General features: G+C 38.1%; 1 protein-coding gene across 20 annotated transcripts in view; it reads right to left on the reverse strand.

Annotated features, from left to right (window-relative positions):
• Positions 1–21510, reverse strand: part of PUM1 (pumilio RNA binding family member 1) — a 128155-nt gene that overhangs the window by 51505 nt on the left and 55140 nt on the right. For 16 of the 20 annotated variants that reach the window (XM_036868423.1, XM_036868388.1, XM_036868378.1 and 13 more), the window contains 2 exons: positions 11959–12125; positions 9690–9960 (listed from right to left, as the gene is read on the reverse strand). The exons of the other annotated variants lie outside the window; for them this stretch is intronic. In XM_036868423.1, the coding sequence (XP_036724318.1) occupies positions 9690–9960; positions 11959–12125 (438 nt within the window). The remainder of the gene's footprint in view (positions 1–9689; positions 9961–11958; positions 12126–21510) is intronic. 20 annotated transcript variants of the gene reach the window in all.

Raw genomic sequence — 21510 nt, forward strand, 5'->3', positions numbered from 1 at the left:
ATGAGGGCTTCCCTGGTGGCGCAGTGGTTGAGAATCTGCCTGCCAATGCAGGGGACACGGGTTCGAGCCCTGTTCTGGGAAGATCCCACATGCCGCGGAGCGACTGGGCCCGTGAGCCACAATTACTGAGCCTGTGCGTCTGGAGCCTGTGCTCCGCAACAAGAGAGGCCGCGATAGTGAGAGGCCCGCGCACCGCGATGAAGAGTGGCCCCCGCTTGCCGCAACGAGAGAAAGCCCTCGCACAGAAACAAAGACCCAACACAGCCAAAAAAAAAAAAAAAAAAAAGAAAAAAAAAAACTAAATGAGTATACTACAAATGACTTACCACGTTGCACCGAGTGCTGTTACCTCCCTTCAGTTCTTTTACGAACCCCACAAACACTTTGAATTAATTCTCACCTATTCACATTTTGGAGTATTCATTTCATCCTCTGGCTGCCTCTTCTTGGGGAAATAGTATTGGATACCTTCCTCAACTAGTGGCTTATCATAATGGGTAAACTGGACAACTGTGCAATTTTGGGGGGCTCCCGAGTTTCCTAGAATACCAATTCTTTTATACATAAGAAAAAAAAAACAACAGAAGTATAACTGCTACTAACAAAACTTGGATTATGAGCTCAGACCTAGCACACTGTTAAGTTCCCAAGGAAAGGAGTTCAAAGGTCTTGACAATAAGAATATCCCAAGATTCTCTCTTATTACAAAGTCAATCACTCATTCTTTCATTCATTCTACAAATATTTATGAAACACCACCTGCTAGGCACTGTGCAAGGAACTAGGAACACAGCACTGAATAAAATGTTCATACATTTTAATATGAATAGTTTTGATACAAAGAAAGGGGATTCCTGATTTTGGACTGCCCTGACGTGCCTCTTTCCAAGGGGTTATACTGAAGACTTCTTTATTTTCTGAAATCAGACTAGGAGAATTTACTGATGGGACCTCCCTACAGAGGATCTTCAACCTACCTGCTCTTTCTACAGGACTTTTCAATGTTTCGGCTAACATCACTGGATGATATATAACAGACACCATGGATCTTGAATTACAGATGTCTTCATAAAAAGACCTAATTGTTTCAGACATTAGGAGATAATGTCATTCTGACAACTCAGCTTAATTATCATCACAACTGAACTTTTAATGTTATCTTAGGTGGTCGACTTTATTCTATGATCTGGTTACTTCTGTGCCTCAAATATGTGAGTAGACTAATTTAAAAAAAATTTTTTTTAAAGGTGAATATTCTGAACATACTGGCCAATTGTACTTGTTACCTCTCTTTCTATATATTCATCTTTCTAAAAACCAGAGTAAAATAAGCCTCTGCTTTCACAGTACGAATGACAAAAGTAAACATGCAGTACAGATTTCAAAAATACTTTAGAGTTTTTTATTTTCAAAGGTTGAAGAAAAGAAAAACTTCATTATGATGCTGGTAAAAAGATAGTACTACTTTACAAGCATTGATTAAATATCAAGTATTCAAAAGAAATATAGGAATCTATTAACAAACATATCAAAACAACTGTTCACTCCACGAAGGGAGCCGACCAGTACTATCTGGTAACTACACCCTGTGACTACTGCCAGGCTGGTTCCGGTTTCACCTACAGGACAGCGCCTCTGCAGTGCTCCTACCAACAGCTCCTCCCCCGCCCCCAGCCCCCGGCAAGACAGGCAGCCAGGAGGCAGGAAACAAGTAAAATAGTGGAAAGCTGTTCAAAAATTTTTTCCAAGGTTGTGAAAATACCTCACAGTTCCCCCTAAATATCTACTGTCCCTTCAATGGATCTCTGGAATTTTCCTAGCCTAAAACCTTTTGAAATATTTAACATCTCAGACACCGCTCATGCTAGCCTCTTCCCTCTACCCTTCTTGGGCCTGCTGCAAATAAAATAACTCATTTCATTCAACAAACATTTTTTTGAGCACTTATTATTAGCTAGGCGCTGCAACATGAAGTTAGGGAAATAAGGATACTAGTGTGTTCAGAATATAACTCTTGATTTATTAACCGAAAACAGTACTCCAATACCATTCCATTATGACTTATCCTCACTTCACATGCTTTTAACATTTCATGTAACATTACACATATGTACTGTATCTGTAAATATACATATAAACACATAGTGTGTGAATAAAATAACCATTCCGCATAACATCAGTCTGTGGTCCTCACTACCATGTTACCACTGAGAGTAGGGACTATTACTTTTAACTAAAAACATATAGGCCCTATAAAAGCGCCCATATATCCTGTGTTTGAGAGTTGGTTAATATCTCAGTGATTATGGCAAAAAGAGAAGGAATTATTTTGAGTGCATTTTGCAATAAACAATTAACATAAGTAAATTATGCATTGACAACGGCAGATTTGATTATAGTATAGATTACAGCAATTCTAGCACATTTTCTTTATGTAAATGGTCCAATATTAACTGGAAATACAGGTTATTCAAAACAAAATTGGGTAACTGGCAAGTGATGGATTCTAAAGGATCCTGAAAAACTCATACAAATGCCATCTGCTGGGCAAAGTGCTGAACTCTGTCAACATTTTCATGATTTTCACAGAGTAAGCCAATAATAACTGAGAAACACAATACTGTGAAACTTGGGGAAAATGCTTATTTTAAGGTCAGTATAATGATAAATGTGCCACAATTTACTGCCATTTACTTAGGCAGAATTCATAAGCTATTCAAGAAACTGAATGCAGGGGAAAATATGTCAACTATTTCAAGCTTATCAAGGTTCCTAATAAATACTGAAGGCATAATTTGGGAACCACACAAGCAAGCTGGTTTAACTCCCTTCTCTGACACTATATGAACTAACAAAAGATACCCTGCATGGTTTATATTCCAGAAGTGATTCCGGGCTGTCAAAAACACCCAACATAGTGACTGGCATACAGCTGGCACCTGATAAGAGACAGCTATTACTACTATTGTTATCAATAACAATTGCTGGCATAAAAACATTGTTGTTGAGTTTTCAGAATCTGGAAGAGAGTAATATCTAAATATGGAGTTAGCCAATGTCAAAGACTATCCTTTCTCCCCCCAAAATAAAATGTACCGCCAGGCCTGGCTTCTTACCAGTTTAAGGCAATATACATAGTGGAGAGAGGACAACAGCACAGAGTCTGGGGCCAGAAAGCCTGCATTCATGTCTCAGCTCTACCACTGACTGTGTGTGTGAGACACTGGGCAGGAAAACCTCTGCACTTTACTCTCCTCCTCTCTCTAACAGGGACAATAAAGATTTGTCTAACTCATAAGGTTGTTCTAAGTATTAAAATCAATACACATAAAGCACTTGAAAGTCCTTTAGATGTGATATTCTTTCTGATGAATGAGGAGAGCACCCACACACACGGACAAAGCCCTTCTGTGGGCCACCTCTTACAGCTCCTCACCCAGTAAGGCAGCCCAGGATGGGACAAGGAAAGCAGAAGGCAAGACTCTTCTGAGTCAGTGTTAAAGTCAAAACCCCACTGAGTTCATGAGCACCAACTGCCGTCAGGTCACAAAGAGAGAAGAAAGAAAAACCTTTTTAGTTTTCGTTGTTGATGAGTATTTTTTAAAACATACTCCATGCAGAAAAAACTAGGAATGCAGTTGAATACTCCATGCATCAAAAGGCTTTATGTTTCTAGTACTAGGTCCAAAGGAAACAGCTAGGAGCTAGAAACCAAAACAAAGATGTTTGCATAGCTGGTAGTATATGATCTTCAGTAAGTCTGTAAGCTTCATGATGTCTTAATTTTCTTATCTATAAAAATAAATAAATAAATTCTGCCCAAGTAAATTGTAAAAAAAAATAAATAAATCTATAAAAATATAATAGCTGCCCTACTTCATGGGGCTATTGTCAGAATTCACAGAGAAAAGCCCTTCAAACACTACGTGTATTACATCAATAGTGGGGCTATAAATTTTTAAGAAAAAATTATATCCTGGAGCTAGTACTCAGTATATGAAATTTGTGAAAGTTTGCTACTGTCTGAAGCGTCTAGATCAAAGTTCATTTTTGACCAGGTTATTTGAACAGCTGCAATAATCAACTAATAATTACAATGATTTTTGGTTTAACAGGTACATACAAACTATGCTGCCAATTTTTTAAAAAACAAAAAATTCATATTTCTTTAGCAGATGAAGAATCAGATTCCAAAATAAATGATTTCTAAATAAGGTGAGGAAAAACATATCCTTCCATCAAATAAGTTAATATCTTTTGAGAAAAATCATATTCTAAAATTTCAGCAAAGTCAAGTAACAATAAAGGTAAGTTTCAACGGATCTAATTGCTAGCTAAAGCCAGCATTTTAACAGTGACTATACGCATGACACTGACAGAATAATCTTCCTCTTATTTATAAACTGAAAAGAAAGCCAAGAATTTTAAACACCTATATTAAAACTATGCACACACTTGGTCTCATAAGAATGACACTTCAATCACTACCACACTTTAAAAAGCAATGCATGCCAATTTCCTCTCCCATCTGACTAGGGCTTTCAGAGTACTGTCTCTCTGTTAAAAATTCATGCTTAACAGGTTAGACTTTTAGTACTTCAGTACACAATTTTGTAAAACATGCCACATCATTGGGTTATTTTTATATTAACTGAACCCTAAATAAAGAATAGCAACAATTAACCAGATTAATCCACCTGATTACCAATCTTGGCTTTGGTTTCTGTTACATATGACTGTAATATAATGAAACCTAGTAATATTTTTCTAAAGTATACTTAGGTAAATATAGGTAACTGCATAGCTATTTATTAAAATAAAGAATATTGCTCAAGCATCAAAACACAAAATGGTATGAACACAGTATATGTGAGCTGTTCACTTTGTTTTCCAGGATTAAAGAGAAGACAATGAGGGGAAAATGAGGAAAGAGATATCAATGAGCATTTCAAACTACCCTAAATTAAGGGTTCCTAACCCCAGATCTTTGTACCTGGGGCAGATAAAGTTATCTTTATTGTCATGAAATTTAGCATGTCCTTCAATTATTATTGCAGGCAACAAACCACATTAAATTTAGCCACACATCTGTGATTTAATCACCAATAGAAATCATATATACTTTCATGTTACTTTATGATTGTTAGACATCTCAAAATCTTGCTTATGCTCATTATGATGGCTAGTACAACTACCTCTATCTCATGCATCATATGATAAAGAAGCAAATTTGTTCAATCTGTTGCCAAATTTGTTGTCAAACAAATTTGTTGTCAAAATTATTATAGCTATTTTTATATAATTGGCTTTCTCTGTAATCCTACTTACACTATACATTTTAAAATAGTATTCTGAGAATTCAGTCTGAGATCTTACCTAACTGCTAAGGGGTTCATGGCACCAAAAAAGGAATCCCTGCTCTAAATAAATCTCAGGTTAAGTTTATGGTTAACAGTGGCTAGACAAGTAATTTAACTATCCAAAACCAAAGTATCCCTAAGTACAGTTAGTTTGTAATAAATTAAATGAGAATTACCTTTTCTGTATTTTCAGGCTGCTTTATGTGTCTAAATATAAGCTGATATTAAGTCTTATGAAACCAACTTATTACACCAAATGAAATAAAATGAAATGAAACAGGACACAAGAAGCAATTATTTATTTTGTCAATTTTCAAACATAAAAGCACAAAGCTACCCTACCAATTATAGCAAATAACTCAAAACTTAAAAAAAAAAAAAAAAAATCCTCTGATGCCCGTTTAAGAAAGCCATGATAAAAATGTACAGAAAAATATGGGCCACATCAGATCTTTGGTTCAATCCTCACAATCATTAATATTGTCTGTACTCAGTTGTGGCTCTCAAGGCCTCTGTGACCTGGACTCAATAACCAAATGCATCTACCTCCTTTTTACCTTCTACGTGTATCTTCTACTCTTGTCAACCAATGACCACACCACTGTCACTTCCATCTCCATACCTCTGTTCTCTTAACTGCAGCAATATACATTCCATGTGTCATTCAAGTTAGGTCTATGCAAACTTGGTCCTCATTGAGCCCTCCCCTGGTCTGACAGGATCCTCGACCAACCAATTTAGCACTTAGTTCCTCAACCATTCCATAATTGTTTCATGTATGATAGTCACTCTATGAACAGTAGCTCTGTTCTCTATGGACATAACCTAAAGTTCCTGGAAGGACACAACAGTCAACAGTTAACTGACTAATATGGGCAGAAGAATGCTACTAAGCTAACACTCAGCACAGAAAAACTAAACCATGATAATTAAGTCATTACTTCTTAAAAATGTCTTGTTAATGACCATAAGGCAGCACGGCAAAGTCAGTAAGACTCACAACACTATCTATGCAACCCCACAAGTCACTTTTCTTCAACCTCAACTACCAGCTAGGGTGACTGTTTCTACACTATCTATTGAACACGTATATGTTCATTTCTAATTTTAAGCCTTTAGTTTACTATTTCCTCCACTGGAATTTTCATTCTTCTCCTGGTACAAACAAGTCTTGCAAGGCACAGCTCAAGATCCACCTCTTCCATAAGTCCTCCTTCCCCAGATTAAGAGTATGCTCTCCCTAGGACATGGGCATAAATGGTCTCATCACTTGTCATGGAGTATTTCCTTGCACTATTTAAATGACCAAATGAGCCATAATAACTAAACTGAGAGCCATGGGGTTGGAGGAGCCCATTCCATTCATGAAAGATATGCTTGGCTACAGGTGACAACAAAAAATGTGAACAGAAGGTTATAACCTGCAGTCCACAGATCTGTGATCTCCCTGAAGATATCCACAAAATAGAGTGTCAAAAGAATTATGTTTTTCTGATGAGAAGACTATGGCTTTTGATCAGATGGCCAGAGGGCTCTGACATTAAAAAGGTTAAATACTGATTCAGGAGGTAAATTTACTGGATATTATACAGGTCCAGTTATTTGTCTATGAGGCACATCTACTGGGCTAGACCTAAACGACTCACATATTAGAATAGATGCAAGGCCTCAAAGAGTGGCCTCCAGACCTCTTAGAAGGCTAGTTTCCAATTTTAGTTTTGGGAAGTATATTAAATACGGGGGGTGTTCTGAGATAATATAATAGGGGTATGGAAAAGGTTCCCTGGAAATTTGGTCCACTAAAGCAAAGCAAAGCAGAGGACACAGAGGGATCAAGATCCCGCCTTACCCTCTGAGGAGATTACAATCTAGCAGAGGACATGTAATCATAACACAAAGCAGAACATGATGACTCCTTTTCTTAAGGGAAGCACAAAGCACTACAGGGTTCAAAGGAGACAGACATGACAACTTTTTGATTTGGAAATCAAGAAAGGTAACAGCACTGGACCTTGAAGAATGAGAACCATTTTAATTAGTAGAAATGGAAGGGGGAATAAAACGTAACGAAAAGCAAAAGGGTAAAAAAGATTAGAAAGATAAAGTGTAGGAACAAACACCAATTTACAGTAGAGCAAGTATCCTTCCTTCTTAATTACTACTGGCTTTTATGCTGGAGCCTTTGGGAAGTTAAGGGTCTTGAAGAGTCTTGGGCCAACGGTTCCCAGGCATGCTATTAGGCTGCCAAGTACAAGAATGTGTACAGCCATCTACTAAGAATAGCAAGAATTATGAGCCCATGGGACAAAATAACAATGATCACATCCTATGATGATGGTGTACCTGTGTAACAGTGTCCCTATACTGCAGCAACCAAGACATGCATGGGAAGTCAGAACCCAACAATAGTTTAACTTGCAAAATAATGACGTTAACGTCCAGAAACTGCTGAAATGGGATACATGGTAAAGGCACCCCAGGTTTTATAAATCTGAGTGGGTGGTGTCTTTGATTTAATTGTGTTAACTATTTGTGGGTATGCAAAAGTACATTTCTGTTCAAGTTCTAATAATTATCCAGGCTCCTCAAAAATTGATAGAATTATTTTGAAACCCAAGATCAATAAATCAAAAGAGAATCCCAACTCTGATTATGAGGTAAAGAACAATTATATGAAAGAGAATCAGATTTTCATTCATAAGAGGTTGGAGACAAACGCTTCTTAAATAAACACTTCTTAAGTAACAAGCAAAGAGTTAGATTGGGTTAGATAGGGAATAGAAGCTAAGAACCAAAACCGCCTGGAGTTCTAAGGGTTGCTAGGGGAAGTTCAGACCAATGAGACAGAGTAAAAGAAAGAATTCAGATAAAACTTCTTGAGATAACTAGGTTAGAGGAACCTGATTAGAATCAGCCTGCACTTAACATACCTCAATTTAGATAGAGAAATTACCACATTAATGTTCTAAGATGAACAAGTTGAAGTCTACACAGTAATAGTGTGTCCCTATATTTGCTGATGTGACACAAAATATCTTGAAGTCCATTATCACCTCAGCATCTGAAGTAATTTCTGGCTTCACTCAAAAGTGCTGTTTTGAGAATTCATTGTGAAAAAACATAAAAAAGAAGACAAAAAGCACAGGAAGTCAAATTCCTATGGAAAGGTGAGCATACCTACTGGGGACTACAGGGAGAATAGTGTACACTTTTAGTTCACTTTCTCTCTGGAAAAAGAGTTGGTTAATTAAACCTAATATATCCATCTGATATGAGCACAGAGTATGCACATCACATCATCCCTTAAAGGGGTTTGTTTTTGTAAACTTCACATGGTTAACTTTATTATCCAATCATCTATCAATCAAAATTCATTTAAAATCAGCCATTTATGACAACTAAAGGGACAGTATGGTACAACTGATCTACAAAGACCATAAGCCAATTTTCCCCATAGAAAAAAATTATAGATATATCATTTCTAAACTTCAAAACGAGATTTTAACCTTTCAAACCTAGAAGTTTATATTTATATTCCAAAATTAAGGAGTATCAGAAATTCATGGCCCATCAAACTGCTTGTAGCCACAAAGGAGAACTTGTGGTACTTAACATGATCAGGAGGCTACCTACCCCCTTTCTATAATTCAGACAGCTAATTTTCCTTTAAAAAAAAATTAAACAGAAGAATCAGTAAACCCTAGAGTTAGTCATACCATGCCTTCAAAACCAGAAGGCACACATACAATATATTCCTAAGACTTATGAATAAAAGAAGAGCCAGGTCATTTCACTGCAGATTTTATGTCGCATGATTTGTGTTTTTCCCCTAATTACATTCTAACTCTTTTGAAAGGTACCAGGTATGTCTGTTACCTGTAGTAACTCATTTAATTAAAAGACAGGACTAATAAGACATCTGGCACTGGACTCCTGACAGTGGCAGACAACAGAGTTTACTCTTTTAAAAACAAAAACCAACAGCAGTACAATCACATTAACCTTCAGTGAATTAATTTAACATTCAAGAGGATTGTGTTACAAGAGGTAACACCACCACATCCCCTCCCCAGGCCCTGAAGAAAGAGAGGAGCCAAAGGAAGTACACAGAGCAGGGTGGTCTCTTGCCAATAAACCTCAACATGGGAATAAGCTTCTGGAGGGGAAGATGCAGAGGCTTTGTAATCCACATCACTGTTGGGTTAATAAGGAATGGCTATCGAAGGCCTAAAATAATGCCACCCTCCTCCCACTACCCCATTCTCAGTTACTTGAATAATGTGCTGGCTGGAGGGAGAGCAGAGAGAGTGACAGAGACACACACAGTACCTGTTGTTGAGAATTGTAGTCAAAAAGTCCCACAGTTGCTGCTGCTGAGTCCACAGGTACCTGCGTGCCTGAATAATCAAACTGAAGAGGCTCCATGCCCACATGTTCCATGGGGTCCAAGGGGACACTCTGGGACTCCATGTTGGAGAAATCCTCCACAGGCTTGGCACCATTGGTGCTGGTCAGCTGGGCTAAACCCTCAGAACCATTCTGGTTTGGACCCAGAAGATCCACTTCATTAGCAGAGTTCTGGCAATTACCAGGGGTACGGCTAAACAGAGAAAGTAAAGGGCATTAAACCTTATTTTGAGTGGGGAGGGACACTACAGCAACCTAAGTTTAAGGACAACGTCCTTGACACAGCTCATTACCAATAGTATTTAAAACTATTTCTACAAAATGACTGGAGACCCTTCTGGTGCTTACATGTTCTAACCTATAAAATTACTCTTCTACTGCTTGCCTCTCCACCACAACCCACCCCTTAAATTTACATTAACTGCTATTAATTTACAATCCCTTTAACCAAGGGGCCCAGATTTGAGGAACACTGGATGAACTGGGAAAAAAATCACTGCCTGTGGCATCCATGAAAACAGAGATCCCAAAATATGGGTAGTAAAATATGCCCCCCAAAAGCAACATCTACTCTTTAAACAGAGTCAATGGACAAAGCAGTTTCTAAGGGGAAATTCCACATCTGAGAATAAGTCTACTTCAAAAAACTATTGTTTTAATAGGTGAAAATTTTGTGTGTGTTTATTTCCTGGGTACCACTGGCCACTGATAAAACTGTCTCCCCTTTTCCCCTTCTAAGAAACCAGAAGCAGACCGTTACAAAATAGTACAAAATAAATTCATATCTAGGATAAGCCCCTGCTAAGGAGACAACTCTAAGAATTAAAAGTAATGTGAGGATGTAATTTATCATCCAAACCAGGACACTCCTAAGAGCAAAAAAAAGGGCAGTGTTAAGAAATATCCTGGGACACAGGTATAAACAAATACTGTCCTGGGTAATTCAGGACACATGGTCACCCTATGTAAAAAGATTACAGGACTATATTATTCCAATTCAGACTAATGTAGAATAATATTATATTCTAGTCAGGGAGTATAGCCTGTGACTACATTCTAAGCCTAAAAGAAATCTTATCGCTGGTACAAATGAAAGCTCTTGTCGTGTTCCTTGACACACACACAAACCCTACCACTACCACCTGTCCCGAAGTCAAATACCACAAAACAATGCCACAGGCTGCTTGAGATTCAGGATGGAGAGGCTACCCAAACTCATCTGAAAGACCTTAGATAAATGTTTATTTCTCTGTGTCTCAAATTTCTTCCAAAGACTGTAATTCTTTACACTCACAAGATACAAAAGTTAGGTTAGGAAGACTAAACAATTGAACGCTGTTCTACAATGACCTGAAATATATTTTAATTTGACTTTGTAGATTATTAGGATAAGGGGTGGGTGGGCGGGTGGGTGTGGGTGTAGGTACACGTATATTAGTTTTAGACTACAATTACATTACTAAAAATTAAATTCTCTTAACTATACATGAGTGACTAAGGATTTTTAAATTTTTAAAAATCATATACCATCACTAAAGGTTAGCTACATAAATGAAGAATAAACACAGTATCATTTCATTACTGTGCATATTAAAATTATAGGGTAAAACCTGCAAATCAATTACGACCAGAGATGGAATGAGAGGCCTCCATGGAAGGGATATGATTAAGAACAAGTCACTTGAGCTGCATCTCTGGTTCTTCAAAATGAAGAAAATGATACCTAACCTGCCTACCTCAAAGGGGGCTTATGAGTCTCAAGTAAAAGAATGCTTAAGTTCTCAACTGTCTTTCCTTCCACTCTAACATGCCAGAGCCATATGACACACTTCCATTAGTAACCATGATTTCTCCCAAGATAGTGATTTGGGAGAAATCCCAAGGCACCCATCCCAGGTGATTTTGATATTTGAGAATCACTGAAATGATCTTTATGAAATCATCCTGCAAATTACAGAGCTCTATACAAATGAGAAGTCTATTGTTTTGGCAAAACATCAGGCATGGACAAATCTTAGAAAGTTCCACCTTACCAGTTAATTTACAATCTTTGTGGTATGGCCTACACTAGACCCAATAATTAAAAAGGACACACAGGGAGGGAAAAAGAAAACTAAAATCAAAATAAAACTGAATGAAAACAAAAACCCATAACCCCCATTCAAAAATCAGAAGTGTAAAACATACAAACCTAAAATCTTTGACGTCTGCGTCAATCCCATTCTGCACTGGTAAACCATTGGTCTTGTCCATCACATCACCCTCCTCCTTCAAATCTCCTAGCTTATCTCCATCAAACGTACCCTTGTTCTTCTTTTCACCTTTGTCGTTTTCATCACTGTCTGCATCCCTTGGGCCCTGTTTAAAAAATAGCTTCAGCTTCACTAATCATCATCAACTAACAATAGTGGGCAACCACTGTGGACACCAGACTACACTAGATGCTAATTAGAACAGGAGAGTGTCCATGACCTTTCAAGACATGACAATCTAATTAACAGACAACACAGAGGCAGGAACACTGCAGAAAGTCTTGCCAAATGGGGGAGACAGACATACATTTATGTTACAGAGTTTAGGACAGTCTTATCATGCCCAATGTCCCACCACCCCATTTTTTTCCTTTCTACCCAAAGCCCAACCACAACTTTATATCTCTTGGTTCTACTTCTCTGCTCTCAAATCTAACGCTATAGAGTAGCTCAACTCCTAAAAAGCCCCAGGAATGGCAGCTAATAGTATAGTTGGAATGTACTAAGCCTACAAAATGAATTTCCTACTTCCACTGCTGATGTAAACTCCTCCCTTACTTCTGAATATTGAGCTAAGTGTGGTCTAACATCATTCCAATTCGATTACTCTATACACTTCATCTTGGGATATATGCCCTGCCAATTTGCACCACCACCACCCCAGTTCCACCCAATATCTCACGGTTTACTGAATCTATAATTCACCAAACATCCTATACTTGACTTTTTTAATCCTTCAAAACATGTTAAATCTAACTATGAAATTCTTTCACAAAGAGTACTCTAAGAAGTGCTTACCAGTTGCCTTCCACTGCCTGTCCCATACCAGCGACTACATGAGAGCGTGTTAAGCTGAATCATTAATGCGACAGAATTTATCTCTGAAGTGCTTCAAACTACAAAGATTAAAAGACTGGACCTAAAAGAACTGATGTGGTGCCAAGCACACTGATGTCCTGTTTTTTAAGGAAATTAAGTCTGTCTCCTCTTACCAACATTCTAAGTTAAGACATGGACATTTAAAGCAAATATGTCTTAATTTCCAGAAGGAAAAGAAGGTTTGGTATAGTGACTTGACATGGTACAGAAAGCTTTGCAAAACCTTACCCAAGGGTTAAGTAATTTTGCTTTTGTAAAACTAGAGAGAGGTAATCTTGCTTGTCCCCATCACTGACTTCTGGTTTAAGGAAGAAACAAATAGACCTGGACCAAAAGAAAGCTCCTGGTAAAAGGGAAGATCCAGTCAAAAGATGATGAGAACTACCGCACAGCATTTCCAGTCACCACAACCAAATTTCATTGGGGGGCGGGGCGGGGGGGTGGATCACAAATGGAAGCTAAAGCAGCAGACGCTCAGTTATGACTGGGTAGGTAGGCCTGCAAATGTAAAATAAAAAGATGCTCTCAAAGTAGTTCTTAGCCATCTCTGGCCCAGAAAGACCAGACTCAGGGACCTTGACGATCTTAGACCTTTCAACTACCAGTGCAAAGCCCATTTTGCTTTCAAAATCATTCTCTGTTCAAATGTGACACAGAAAAAGAAAGATTTCATGCCTAATAAAAATAAAGGAACATATACCAGAAGGGATTTAGAAAGGATATATAACTTAGTTTTATGTAGCAGCAAGATGGTAAAGTATAGTTTTGGCAGCAAATGAGATATAACTTCTACATCTTCAAAGTATAACACTCTTATTGGTTCAAAAGGAGTAAATGACAGCCAATTAAGCATGACATTGAGATCCCAAACCAGATATGGGAATATGACAGGATTCTAAAGAAAGAAAGAGCTTTCAAAATGTCCAGAGATAAAAGCTCCCTCCTCCTACAAAGGTAAAACTGACAGAAGCTATGTACTCATTTTTATATCCCCAGCACTGAATACAGTGCTGGGCAGAAGCTCAAAAAATATGACAAAGAAAACTGAAATGGGGGCTTCCCTGGTGGCGCAGTGGTTGAGAGTCTGCCTGCCAATGCAGGGGACACGGGTTCGAGCCCTGGTCTGGGAGGATCCCACATGCCGCGGAGCAACTGGGTCCGTGAGCCACAGCTGCTGAGCCTACGCGTCTGGAGCCTGTGCTCCGCAACAAGAGAGGCCACGATAGTGAGAGGCCCGTGCACCGCAATGAAGAGTGGCCCCCGCTTGCCGCAACTGGAGAAAGCCCTCACACAGAAACGAAGACCCAACACAGCCAAAATTTTAATTAATTAATTAATTAATTATTAAAAAAAAAAGAATATAGGGAGAGGAGTCCACAAAGGCACCAGAAGTCCAGCACATTTATTCTTTAAAAAAAGAAAACTGAAATGACAAAAAAAATCCTGCAAAACTGAACTGATAAAATAAGAAGGATCCTCCCATTATCTTTATCATCAGGTGAGAGTCCAGGAGGTGGTGATAAACAACTGTACCTGAATTAGACACCACTAATGTCAATAATAAAAAAAAGTATTAGAAGGATCATCCCATCCCACCAACACACTTAAGTAATCTCCCACAAATCTACAAATCAAGTCACTGGCTCAGGAGGAGCAGTTCAGCTCCAATTTCTCACAAGGAGTTCAAAAGGTCTACAGGCAAAAATGGGAAGGAAATTTGATACAACAGCAGTAGGAAGTTTCACCAACGAGCAAGAAATCTGGGTACAGAAGAGACTCACTCACCAAATCAATGTTCTTCATGATCTTTCCCCAGTGACCCTTCACAAGGGCTTGCTGAGAAGCTGCTCCCCTTCTGTAACAGCCAACGGCTCTGGCCTGAACACTTGGTCACTGATACTTACATTCTCAATTTTACTACCAAGGGCAGATTTTCAAAGATATCCCCAGGATGGGCTGGGTTTTGCCAATGTTATACAGTCCATTTATATAAAATATAGCTACCTGGTTTTCTACTCTGACTAGGCTAGTAATGCCTCAGCAGAACAGCAGGTTCCTCCTATTTGACGGTGAGGGACCCAAGGAAGGCTTCCATACTTGATCTGGATGGGTTACAGTGGGTGTTTCCATTTGGTAGAAATTCATGAAGATAAACGTTTACGACTTGTACACGTTTCTGTACATGGTTTTAACAAGTTTTAACAAGTTCAGTAAATCAAAAAAAGTTTTAACAAGTTCTGTAAATCAACAAAAGCCCTAAATTAAAATAGTTGACATGAAGTCTGATTTCTGAATGACACCAAGAGCACAAGTAGGAAGCTATTCTGTCAGAAGTCTGTTATTAAAAGAGAATACAGAATACAGGGTTCAGGATCATAAAAATGGTCTCTTAGAAATCTGGGGAACCTAGAGAGAGAGAAGAAGAAGGGTATAAATGGGCTGGTATGTTTTATGGGATTTTAAAGTTTTAATGTGTAAGATAAAGTATTCCTTTAGAAAATACTAACCCAGATTGCACAGAACCTACACTCTATCTCAAGTGCTAACACTTACTGGACTTTGGACAGGTCATTAAACCTGAGTCTTAGTTTCCTTTTCTATAAAACAGGGTTCATTTTGTTTAAAACAGAGTAGTTGTAAACATCAATGAAATGATGCATATGCAAAAGTTTATTATAAAGTATAACCATTTTATACAAATATGATACTAGTAAAAACTATGCACTGGGATAGTATTTCTTATATAACATTATCTGTGGTATTAAGATTAAAAATCTTCAATGCTCCCAATTAAGTGGTTTAACTCAAAGAAAAGAGTATAGCCAATCTGGCCCTCCCAGAGACACTGTCATTTTCACAATGCAGAGTGGCTCTATTGTTGGTGTTGAACATCACAATCTTTTTAAAACTTTGCAAGTGTCTGGGCTTTCTCCCAGAGATTCTGATTTAATTGGTCTGTAGAAGCTCCCACAAACGTTTTTAAAAGTTTCTCTTCCAATAAGCACTCACAATTGAGAACCACTAAAATTAAGTCCAAATTAAGTATCCTAAAGGCAAGGGGTATGTTTTGCTTTTTCGTCACATATTACCTAGCACATATTAATATTAAAAAAGTCTACTGACTAAATGAAATAAAAAACAAAGAAGGATTAATAGCATCCTTTTGTTGTAGGCTCCCTTTAGGTAAATTACAATTCAAAACTGTAACCCAAATTCAGGCCTCAGAGTGCTCAAAATGCAAAGAGGCCAAGCCCAATCAAAATCTCTAGAGTAGGGCCAAGGAGGGTTCTTGAGAGATCAGATCCCAGATCTACACAGAGATGGAACAACACGTTCTGTTGCTAGATATCAAAGAACTGAGAGGAGAGCAGACAGAAAGAAGAACCATGCGCAGTGGGGATCACAGTCCTTCCAGCCGTGGCTCAGCTTCCTCAAAAGCCTCACATAACAGGGGGGATATTTCAGGGAATATCCATTAATTCTGAATGAAGTCAGAGAAATGAGAACTTAATTTTTCCTGCTATTGCAGAGATCTCACCACAAAGCTCCATATGGCAGAAGTCACATTCAATGAGATTAGTAATTTTCTTCCCTTTTTTTCTAAAACAATATTTTTGTGTATTTGCTTGACACTCGAGTCCTAAAGCCATAACATTAACTAAAATATTGGTTTCTCCTGTGTACACTTCTCGGTTTTTCACAAAATGCCCCCAAAAAACCAAAATGTCAATTTTCTTTGAAGTTCAGCAGCTCAGTAGCTCCACTAGTAATAAAAAATTTCAAATATTAAAAAAAATGAGTAAAAGTTTGAAATTACTAGTCATGTGAATTACTTTTAAATTAACATATTAAATATAATCATATTGTGAGAAACAAATAAACAAACCAAAGTAGCATATACCTTAGTAAAAAGCAATATAGCTAAGAACTGAAATTAGAACAAAGTTTGAATTCAGGTCCCACCACTTCCCTTCTAACCCTCATTTTTCTCATCTATAAATTCATAGGGACAACATCAACCTCAAAGGGTTGTTGTTTCAGGTATTAAATAGGGCAATTCATGAATGTGCAATTCCTTTTAAAAGATTATTTTAAATATTTTGTCTAATTTTCACATTTTTCCCACTACCTTTCTCAGACACACCCACCCTCACCTCCACTCCCCCTAAAGCTTCAAATTTGCTGGATAGCTTATGTTTCCCCCCCTGGAATGACTATGGCTTTAATTATTAAACCCTCTGTCCCATTGACTTTTCTGAAATATCTGTACAGAATCAAGCCACCACCAATTATTACATTTCATCAAATCTGAGACACCATCAATTTATAAGACATACCATCATTTTATGTGTTGCTAAAAAGGAAACACTGGCAGTTAAACTATATCATTTGAAAAGCGCATCCCAATTTCAAAATGAACAAAAGTGGGGAGGTGTGCACTTTAGAAACAGTGGAATATGGAATATACCAGGCGCTGTGTATATGATCACCCAATTCCTGGTATGCAAAAAGGTAAGAAGAGTGTTGCCCTCTGCTGTGGTACCACCATATCCAGGAGGAAAAAGAGACGAAAACCAAAAAAGGTTTTCTGAAAGTTGTGCTTTTTTAACTTTTTATTTAGTCAGTGTCTAAAAGCTTGACATCGCAAAGCAGAGTACATAGATTTCTTGTTCAAAGGAAGCTCAAATCTGAAGGGGCTCCAACCTGAGATAAAAGTTTCTGAATTTGATCTGTTATCTTCCAAGAAAATTATAAGGCAGTATTTATCTAACTTTAATTTTATACAAATCACCTGTGGGTCTTGTCAAACTGCAGACTTTGATTCAATAAAGTCTGGAGTAGAATCTGAGAGTCTGCCTTTCTAATAAGCTCCCAGGTGCTGATAATTTTACTGGTCCAAGGACTTTGTGGAGCAAGATTTTATAAGGCTTACAAAGCATTTTCATACATATTACATAGCCATATGAATTAGACTTTGTGCAAATGAGGAAATTAAGGTCCAGTTGAGACTCAAACCCCTGCATTATACTCCACAAAGTTTTTAAACAAAAATCAATTAAAGTGGCATTGGCTGCCTGAAACAAATGCAGTGGAGACTAGAAAAGCAAGTCATCAATTTTGTGACCTAAGTGAATTGCCATGAGTGTGCAAGCATCCTCCAGGTCAGAAAGCAGCCAGTCTCTACAAATAAGCAGAAAGGTCTTCCCAAGATATTTTTTCTAAAAGTCTTTCTTCTGCAAATTTAGGGTGGCCTTCACCCTAACTGAAGTTTACAATGGTCTTCTCATTTACCTAGGAACCATAAACCAGAAAGGTAGAAATGACGATCCACTTTTCTGACTGGCTAGGCTTCAATCTATGTGATGATCAGCTGGTATTTCAAAAGACCAATAGCAGGGTCCTTGGATGGGTAATTTCACCCAGTGTCCTCAAAACACAGTAGTTACATATGATTGTGTAACCACCCAGAACCATGCTTTGTTTTGTTTTGGGGTGTTTGGGGGGATGGGTAAGGGGACCTGTCTTTTTCCACGAATCAATAAAATAAAGGATATAAAAAGGAAATAAATTAAAAGACTTGACTCTGACTTAACTGGTATTCTGAGTTTTCCCATTATTCTGAAAACTGCTACCCTGAAGTTTCTGATCCATACTCGGAATACTATCAAAAATTTACAGTGGGTGCTGAGAACAAAACACTGCTGTTGGATTCTTTTCATCAGCCTGCAAGTACTCTTATCTCAGAAGCCAAAACAACTAAGCTGAGTCCATTTGTACACTCAAAAATGAACTTCAGAAAGGCTCAGGAAAGCTAGACAAAGAGTTAAGTACCTTCATTCAAGCTTTAACTGTAAAACCACCTTACTGAAAATGGAAAACCACTGCAAATGAGTAATTACTTTAGTTCTAAACCCCTTTAACTGAAAAGTTAATCAGAGTCTGGCTTATCTGTTGTCAGTATCTGAGAATAGCCCCTTAGTACTTGATTTGAGGTCTACATTCATTATGCCATCAGCGGTGATGTTTTTAGCTCTCAGGCGATTAAAGTGCGGCTTCTCCATGGCTTACTGGAGGTAACGTTGGTACAGCCACCCCAAAAAGAAAAACATCTGAGTGCTCTGATCCATAAACCATCAATTCCTACTCTTTAGAACAATTAACTACAAGAAGCAGATACTCTGCCTTCCTTGGCCTCTGAACTCAGCACTCTGAATGACAAACTAGATTTATTAAAAAAAAAAAAAAAAAGGCCCACCTCTTCCCATAAGATCAGCAGGATACAACCAAAAAGCTCATAAAGCAGTTCACTGATCCTCAGTTCTCCATCCACCAAAAGATTAGACGTGCCAATGTGATGGACTGACGTCACTAATCAGTCTTCCTGTATCACCATTTAGGTGCAACTCAAGTCAAAATATGGGATAATAGGATAACATTCCATTACCCACAACCCTCCTTCTGAAAAGTTGGAACACAGATTTGGAGAATTTTCATTTATCGTTATGCAAACCTCAGCAGCTCAGTAAAGCAGATGCTTTTTAGAGAGTTCAATTTTCTGACCTCTATCCTGAGTTCCTCTATCCTGAGTTCTTCCAACTTCCTCTGGTGACAATACTAAAAATCACCAATCTCTCAAGACAATTAAGGATAGACGCCACCTTTACAAAATCAAATAAGATACTGAATACAAAAGATACAGCCTCGTTACAGATTAATGAAATAACTGTTTAAAAAGATAAAAACAGGAAAAAAAATAATAAGTCAGCCCCAGTGTTTTACCTTTCTCCTAATTCTAATTATTTTTCTTCTTCCTACAAACTTCACAGTAACCCAGGCACATGCCTGGTGGCTAATGCCCAAGACTAAGAAGCTGGTCACACATTATAGAGAATTCATGGCAAGAGACACACAGGTTCCAGTTCACCACAGTAATGACTTACCTATGCACGACACTAACTTTTCTCCTTTAGTAAATAACTAAAAGTTATAGGCAGAAGTTGGAAGGCAGCACTTCCTCTGAGGAATCTGCACTCTTGAGATGAGGGAAGTGTGAGGTAAGAAAAAGAGGTGAGCTTGGGATAAGCTGAAAGGAGAGAAGAAGTAACACCATTCTTCCCATGAGACAACAGGCAAATGATCATTTTGCCTGATCCCATTCCTCACATCCAAAGGGTAGATCTTGTTCTTCCCAAGTAGCCTCCTGGGAAGGTTCAAATACAAGAAGTCTTTTCCAATCTGATCTACAAGCCACTAAACCTGACCTATGCCTCTGCAGGGTCAAAAGACCCAGAAGTAATCAGGTCAGCTTTGGAACAGCTACCATGCAAGACGCAGACAAAAGCCCCAGTTTAGTCCCTTGATCTTCCTGAAGGTAATTATACAAATGAACAATCCTGTTCTGGCTAAATTCCTCAAACCAAATTTCTAGATGTGGAGCTGGGAGAAATCCAAACCAGCCTCTTAAATAAGTTCATTTCGCACCCCCACCCCCCATTTTTTTGGTGGAATCAAAAGCTCCAGCCACGTGTCAAGCGTCAACGTCAGCTGAAACATCCATCATCTTTGACGTGCCTAGAATAAAGCTAACTCCATGGGAATTCTGGTTACCCTGGATGCCACCTGTTATCTTCCCGCCAAGCAAGTCAACAATCGTTCATTTCATGTCCACTAACATATTAAAGAATTGAACTTGACACTTGAGAAAGCTGCACCAAAAATGTACTACTGTAACTCTACAGAAGTTTCAAGTGGAACTGGGAAAATAGGACCAAGCCTCTGATACCTAGCAACAGATGTCTAACAATAAAAACACTGACAACAAATGCTATCAAGATAAAAGAATGTAAGATAGTTGTAAAGGCAAAGTTATTATTATGATTTGGGGGAAAGAAGGTCTCTTAAAATGATTGCCAACCAGTAGCATTAGCCCAAAAAGACTTCAGGGAGAAAGTGCTTTGAAAAGGTACAAAACAAGTTGAGTCGGGAGAAAAGGAAGGAAGAAAGATTCAGGGTGCCTTTCATGGCCTTCCTAGCTGTGACTTGGAATATAAAACCAGTCACAGAATAAAAAATGAAGAAGACTCAAACAGAAACACATCTTAAGACTTCTAGATCTAGAAAGTCAATGGTATAAGAAAGAACTAGTTTTGAGAAAGGCTATCAAAGATGCTTGAGGAAGACTGCTTAAGACTTAAAAAGGGAAGAGGCTGTAGACAGAGAAGCTGCTCTAGCTACAATTTAGCATCAGAGAGGTCAATGGTGATGAATCTGAAAAAAACTGAAATACAGAATTAACAGAACTTCTAATTTCCTGACAGCCTGGGTATGAGAAGCAAAGCTATTCAAAGAGGGCCAAAGATCCATTCCATAATTAAAGCCTAGCTAGCAAAAACAAGAATGACCCCACATATCTGATCCATTTTAAGGATCCTAGGGTATTGGCAAATCACTCTCTCAGATCTATTCCCTATTGACATCCGCCTTCAGCTTTGTGTTAATTCCTTTTCTTTTTATTTTTGTTTGTTTTAAACTAAAAATGGTGTTTTCTGGTAGGCCAATGAACTGCGATCTAGATTTCAGTGCTTACCTCACATTACTATCAATGAGTCCCC

The sequence above is a fragment of the Balaenoptera musculus genome, chromosome 1 (assembly GCF_009873245.2).
Source record: "Balaenoptera musculus isolate JJ_BM4_2016_0621 chromosome 1, mBalMus1.pri.v3, whole genome shotgun sequence".
In the NCBI taxonomy this organism is placed as follows: Eukaryota; Metazoa; Chordata; class Mammalia; order Artiodactyla; family Balaenopteridae; genus Balaenoptera; species Balaenoptera musculus.